Genomic DNA, 7541 nt, shown 5'->3' on the forward strand with positions numbered 1-7541 from the left:
TTCTGACTGTGGGACACCAATGCACTAGTCTACAGCTGCAGCAGTAGTTAAAGCAAAAGGGGCTATGAACAGTTTCTAGTGCCTCCTGGGTTTATTTTTGTTGGCTAGTCTATCTCGCTATGGACCTACTGCCCATGCCTTAAACCAATGGTATATTTCTACCGAAAATTCTACGGATTCACATGCTATTTTATAGAGATAGGACAGGAAGACAATCTCCATACCATTCAGACTTGTTAAGGACATTTCCACAGCCTAGTTACCTTTTCCCCTGTTACATCTCTACTGTTTTAGGATTTTCCACAGCTTTAGTGGGGAACAAAATTTCACCTTAAATGAATATCCCAGTGTTGGGTCCATTATTTGTTAATAATTGTGGTGTGATGGCAAAATAACAGAATTAGGAATCTCTTATAGTGTCAATTACAGTAGGAGAAATAATTCTGGCAAAAATAATGGCAAAAACGCGCTTTCACTGGCATTGCAGCATACAATTATCTTTTATTACTTCAATATGCAAATATTTAAGGTAAATAAATGGTGGTGCTTCTGTATGATTCATCACGAGCTCTTTTCTTTCAAGTGCCACTAGATACATTTTTAAGTTAAACAAGGAAAGAATTAACTCCATACCTAGTATTTTATTGTGCATTGTCTTTGTATAACTTAGATACAGATCATATGTTGCTAATGAAAATACTTGATCTGAAGTAACTTTTTAAACAAAGATCAACTTGCAAATTGTACCAACAATGTCATACTCTGTGTGTGTGTGTATTTGAAGCACATTTTCAAACTGCTACATGTAAAAAATATTAAGACATTTGGGACTATGATACATAAAAATAATCTAGTGGTGAAACTGGAGGTGATGAATTGCACATTTGCCAGCATCAGCTACAGCAAAACTATAATTAGCCACATGGTTTTTCATCACTTTTTAGCATATGCTTTAACTTTTTAGTCTTTGATTTAAAAAAAAAAAACAGCAAACGCACATGCACCCAAATCCAATTTACAACTTAACCGTGTACAGCAAAAACAACAGAAACAGCATATGAATTTAAATGATACATGCTGAAGATCCTGAACATGTGAAGCAGAAATTATGATACACCCCATATACAGTCATCTTACTATAGAAGACATTCGACTTGAACCTGCTTTTAGTAAAGTCTCTGGCAAAACTTCAACTGATGCCCATGGAGCAAGATCAGTTTCATGAATTTATGAATTTTAAAGCTGTGTTTCAATACAGACCTGGCATGGACACTATAAGATCCACATGTATGGTCTCTATATACAACAGGATCTGTCAGGATTAATTTAGTGGATAACCAAACACTGATATTTTCAGTATATTGTTTTTGGATTACAGTATAATCACTTCTGTCAATTTACTGAGAAATCTACTAGAGACAGAAAGCAGTCTATAATTTCCCCCTTTAATATAAAGGACCTTGGCAGGAAAAAACCTTAAAAGGAAGTTCAGAGATACAGACAATGTAAAAAACTACCTTCTGGTGAGAGGACTATTCACAACATCTCAGCTGGGGATAGAGGCTGCCAACTGGATGGAATTCAAAGATCCACAAGCAAACCTAATCCACTGGCCCCTCCTGTTCCTCCAAGGAGATGTTTTCCCTATGTACTGTGCAGGGCTAGGAGGACTACAAACATTTGTTAAGTTGGGTAGAGAAGAGCATACCACTGAGCTCCCTTCTGACTCAATGTGTCCCCATTTTAATGCCTCCTGCCCCTTGGTTCCCTTCCACAACAACACAGTGTGAGGAAGCAGTCCTGAATGCTGACTCCCTGAAAGTGGAATCTAATTTTTAAAAATTTTTGCTACATTTCCTGGCATTTTTTCTCTATATGAAACCACATCATGTCCTATTAAATCATGGTTGTATCAAAACACATCAGAAACTAGTTCTGTGGTTTCCTTTTCTCTCTTTTTTTTTTAAGTATTTGTTTAAAGTCAACATATTTATAGTCATTTTAAAGCCTGGTCTTGCAGTCCTTGTATGCCTGGAGTGGGTGTTTGTCCTGAATAAGCACTATAATACCGGACCCTCAGATAGCAAGCATTTCACATAAATTCACAGCAAGTGGGATTTACGAAAAGGGAAAATACCTTCCTGACTAAAGTTCAGATTCAGGAAAGCACACAAGCACATGCTTAAGCAACCTTCCTGACCTGGGACCACAAACTAGGCTATGTTAAGATATTCATCATCTATCCATGTTCCACTGGGATAGTTTAGTCCACCTTGTTTCAAGATAACCTAATATCTGTATTAGTTTTGAAATGTTTATTTTTTCTTTTCGTTTTCAAGCTAAAACATGGAAAAATATGTGAATTAGCTGTAAAAGCTACAGTTCAAAAGCTGGTACTGTAGATAAAATAGTAATATGTGTCTTAAAAACACACAATATAAATACTGAAATAGAAACAAAAATATTATTATATTGCTGATGAAGTAAGCTCATAAGTATGCAATAAAAACTATTTAAAATGGAATGTAACCCATTGCTATATACAGTATAATGTAATACATATATAGACAGGTAAGACAAAGAGTTCAGGCAGTCCTTTTCAAACACTTCAAGTATCTGTCTCTTGTTGCCATCATAATCCACAATTGCTTGTTGTACAGCTGTTCTAGTATTTGATAATACTTCAAGTGACTTCCCTCACTCTACACCTGTCCATCTTCCATTTGAAAACCACAAGTCTGCAAAGGCACATCTTGATTGCATAACATTTAGGACAAGTGCCAAATGTCTCAAGTTCTGCTGGTACGTATGCAGCCAATCTAAGAAGCATGTAATAAATTCAGCATGGTCCTTGGACTGTCACTTGGAGAAGTTGGAATTACCAAGCCCTAAACCTTCTGAAAGGTGCTATGTTCCCATAGCCTTCCTCTTATGTGCACATATCCTGCTGAAAAGGATTTCAGAATAAACTTGATTTATTGGACCTCTGACATGATACGGTGACTGAGAATTCATTGCATAGTCTTGCAGTTGTGACAGCTTGCTTTGACTGTTGAAATATTGCCCTAGGGCATAGTGCATTGACAATTTAATTGTTACACGAGGACTTTCTTTAGAAGTTTTAGATTTTACCACCTGCAAAAGAAGAGTGATATTTGTGAACATTTCTATGTGCCCCTGACCCAATATTCCATCAGATCTATGTTTCCCACCAATAGGATAAGCATACTTTGGTTCTTCCTGGGCTAGATTTTCATACACTTACCTTGATAAGCAATATATTCCACAATTAGTTCCATTTAATATAGTACAAAGCTTACAGTGTTAAGTACTAACTAATGAGTAAGATACTTTTCACTCTATCCCTTAATAGTCAATGAAACAGAACCCAGCTCTCTCGGTACAAAAGTCTGTGACAGCCTCAGAAGTGCCATGTTTTAAAACATTTAAGGCCAAATCCTATTTCACCTTTACATGCTTGCGGAGTACTCATGTAGCTGTGTAAGTGCAATTATTGACACTCATATGGATTTTACATTCTCTCTCTCTCTCTCTCCCTCCCTCCCTCCTTTCAGCAGAACAGGATCACCCAGGTATGCACATGTGCATCTGAAGTTAAAATAAAAGGAAAAAAAAAAAAAAAGCAGATAGGCCCAATAACCTAGTGGTAAAGGTACTTGCCCAACAAGTGAGAGTCTCATATTCTAACCTACACCTCACTCCCATCATCAAGAGACAATCTGAACCTCCATGTCACAATTCCTAGCAAAATGTTCTAACTGCCATGCCATGGCCTAGGCCAGTGAGGCCAAGCTTTCTGGCCTACATGCTATAGTTTAATTCTGCCCACTCCGCAAATGCAATTCTGATCCCCTTCCTCTGCTTTCTGCTTCTGACCAATCTTTTGCATACCACACACAAAGTCTGCATGTGCCACTTGTACTGCAGTTGGCCAGTCCTGGACTAGGTTCGCCCAAGCATCCTCCAGCCCTGCTCTTGAAGTGGGCCTATAGAACAGCCCAGAGGGGAAATACTGTGGGGCCAAAACTGTGGTTCATTGAGATGGGCATTGCCCTACTGGTTTATTTTTATTTTTTTGGATCTTGCATTTAATTAATTGGGTAAAGAGCAGTGAGATAGTTTCTGCTCCCTCCAAAGCCCTGTTCCTCTCACTAAACCACATGCCCTCTGGTTTTGTTTTTTTCCTGACTTCATATATCTTCCCCTCTTGTCTGCCTAAGTGGAAATAAACACCACCACCAGTGGTCACCCTAAGGCAGGATTCTTGTAGTAGGAAAAAAACAGAAAATCAACTTGATTCCAGGAAAATCATCTAACCCAAAATGAAACAGTTAACCTACTGAGTCTCTGGACCCACTCAAACTTACTTATAAAATAGCAAGTAAATCAAAAGCAAAATAAACAAACAAACAAAAATAAAAGTTCTTAGGGAAAACAGGGTTCATGTTGCATCCTGGCTCATCTAGTTCATTCTCTTCAGCTTGTTTCTACATATAAAACATCCTTTCTTTGACTGCCTGATTTGACAGCAGGGAGTCTTAGGCTGCTTATCTGTTTTAAGAATAATGCAGACCTAGTGCTCTAGTGTTCCTCAACTTGGCTGTAGGTTTTTTGAAAGATGAAGCATTCAAAATAATGTAGCAGATATCTAAAACAATGTATTATTTAAATAAGATCATAATACATATAGAGGCAACTCAGACAAAGTGAAATGTAAATGGGAAAACACAAATGAAATGTTTAAAGACTGATCAGAGTGAGTGAGAGGGATTGCCTATGTTTGCAAAGGAGCAAGAAGTATCTGTTTAGAAAATTAATACATTCTAAGACTAATTTGATAGAGCAGATCCAAGAGAAGTATTTGTTTTTATGCAATTAGGGCAAGTTCATTTGTCTAAATTAGTGCCTTAGATCCAGTAACTATTTTAAAGTTTTGCTACCTCAAACCGGTCACTGAAATGCATTCCTGTAGAGAGTGATCTTCATGGAATGCAATTCAGTACAACTGAGTAGTCAACCTGCAGCTAGCCACTGATAAAAATACCAAATCCAAAGGTTGCCAGTTTCTCTTCTGTGTACATTAGGGCATTACTGTTATGTTATGGAAGAACTCAAACCTGGATGGAATAAATGGCTTTTTTTGTTCTTGGCCCATCTGCTCTATTCCAAAGCACGCTGAGAAGAAGAAATTAGTTAAAAGCTGAATGTATATAGGTTTCCTTGGATCTAACAAAACTAGGAGTAGCTGTGGGTTGGTGAGGAAAGGAGATGTCAGGGAACAGCAAGATTTTGTACTCATCTCTACCTCTGCATGGCCTGCCCACATGCACTTGTAGCCAGCACTCGAAACTTGGAGACATACTGGTCTATGGTGGGCCTGATAGCAAGTACTGGGAGTGAGTCTGAAGTGGCTTCACTGGCAAACTTCCAAGTTTGGAGCAAGTCAGCAAATGTGGGTTTCACTAGCAAACTGGTTTGCCAATGGTTTAAAACAGATACAGGTGAGCAGTACACGTGCACAGCATGCTCAGGCCCCTTGGTGTCAGAACCACTGTTGCAGTGTTAAAGACAAGCTCTTGGAAGCATGGGTATCCATGCTGCATTGCAGCCAGGACCAGAAAGATTATTTGGAAAGAGTTTAAGAGGTCAGTACTGGAGAGTCCAACAGGCAATAAGGAGAAGTAGCAGCATGTGCCTACTCAAAGAAGGAGGGCCCCAGAATTGAAGAACAGTGGATTGAAGTCAGCAACCACTTTCAAGCACTCTGCAGTGGAATTGCTGAGGAAAAGGCGGAGGAGAGGATATCTGTAGGCATAAGACAAAAGAGGCAGCAGACTAGAGAGCAGGAAGTGCAAGGACAAGGGCTCCATGACCACTGCACCAAGGAAAAGAAGAGTAGTGGTGGTTGGTGCCTCCCTTCTGAAGACAGAGGCACCAATTTGTTGTCCAGATTTGGGGCTTCGGAGATGTGCTGCAAGCCTGGAGCCCGGATTCAGGATGTCAGAGAGAGACTGTTAAAGCTCATCCATCCTTTGGACTGCTACCCCTTCCTGCTCCTCCATGTAGGCAACAATGTTATTCCCAGGAATGACACTAAGTAGATCAGAGAGGTGACTATGGGGCTTGTGGCAGGAGGATTAAGGGGCTTAGAGCACAACTGGTGTTCAATTGGTGTTCTCATTAATTCTTTCTGTGGAAAGCAAAGGTCTAGGCAGAGACCACTGTATCCTGGAAGTGAACGTGTGGCTAAGACAGAGCAGTCAACATGAAGGCTTTGGCTTCTGTGAATGTGGAGGATGTAGTGGGAGACAGGTCAGGTACCAGAGGAGTGGAAAATGATCAAAGTAGAGCCCCTCTTTAAAAAAGACAAAAAGGAGGACCCAGGGAATTACAAACTGGTTAGCCTCATCTCAATACCTGGGAAATTACTGGAGCATAACCTAAGGCAGGCCATTTGCAATCACCTGAAGGAGGAAAGGCTGATCACAAGAAGCCAGAATGGATTTATGAAAATCAAATAGTGTCAAACAGACTTGATCTCTTTCTTTGACAAAGTAACTGCCTGGGTCAATGAAGGGAATGCTGTGGATATAGTATATCTGGACTTTAGCAAGGCTTCTGAAATGGTTCCACATGACTTTCCCATGAACAAATTGGAGAAACATGGGCTGGATAAAACTACTACCAGGTGAATAGATAACTGCCTCACTAGATAACTGCCTCGCTAGCTGCAAGCCAAGAGTAATCATTAAGGGGTCCATGTCAGAATGGCAGGAGGTTTTGAGTGGAGTCTCACAGGGGTCTGCCCTGGGCCCAGTGCTGTTCAACATATTTATTAATGATTTGGATGCTGGCAGAGAAAGCTTCTTGAGCAAGCTTGCAAATGACACAAAACTGGAAAGGATTGTGACCATGTTGGAGGATGCAAGCACAATTCAGAAGGATCTTGGCAGATTGGAAAGTTGGGCTAGAGCTAACAGGATGAAGTTCAACGCGGACAGATGCAAGGTACATCTTGGGAGGAATAATCAAAAACACAAATGACCAAAGTACACAAATGACACAAATGACCAAACACAAAATGACCAAAGTAGAGCCCCTCTTTAAAAAAGACAAAAAGGAGGACCCAGGGGATTACAAACTGGTTAGCCTCATCTCAATACCTGGGAAGTTACTGGAGCATAACCTAAGGCAGGCCATTTGCAATCACCTGAAGTAGGAAAGGCTGATCCCAAGTAGCCAGAATGGATTTATGAAAATCAAACAGTGTCAAACAGACTTGATCTCTTAGGTGAACTCAGTGCCCAAGATGAGTGGTCGTTCCTTAAGGAGACGACACTCAGGTCCCAAGGGGTGATGATCCCAACAAGAAGCAAGGGGGGCAAGAGTGCCCAAAAGCCTCCCTGGCTCACCAAGGAGGTCTGGGAGTGCCTGGTTGCCAAAAAGGCGGCGTACACCCGGTGGAAGGCGGGGTGATCTCCGAAGAGGAGTATACCTCCACTGCTCGGGCCTGTAGGGGG

At 40.5% G+C, this 7541-nt stretch overlaps 1 protein-coding gene across 1 annotated transcript in view; it reads right to left on the reverse strand.

Moving 5' to 3' along the window:
- Positions 1–383: 383 nt before the first annotated feature.
- Positions 384–7541, reverse strand: part of LOC102371777 (cadherin-like and PC-esterase domain-containing protein 1) — a 159892-nt gene continuing 152734 nt past the window's right edge. The window contains exon 18 of the mRNA XM_025192517.1: positions 384–3135. Coding sequence (XP_025048302.1) covers positions 2908–3135 — 228 coding nt within the window. The 3' untranslated portion in view covers positions 384–2907. The remainder of the gene's footprint in view (positions 3136–7541) is intronic.

The sequence above is a fragment of the Alligator sinensis genome, unplaced genomic scaffold (assembly GCF_000455745.1).
Source record: "Alligator sinensis unplaced genomic scaffold, ASM45574v1 scaffold217_1, whole genome shotgun sequence".
Lineage (NCBI taxonomy): Eukaryota > Metazoa > Chordata > Crocodylia > Alligatoridae > Alligator > Alligator sinensis.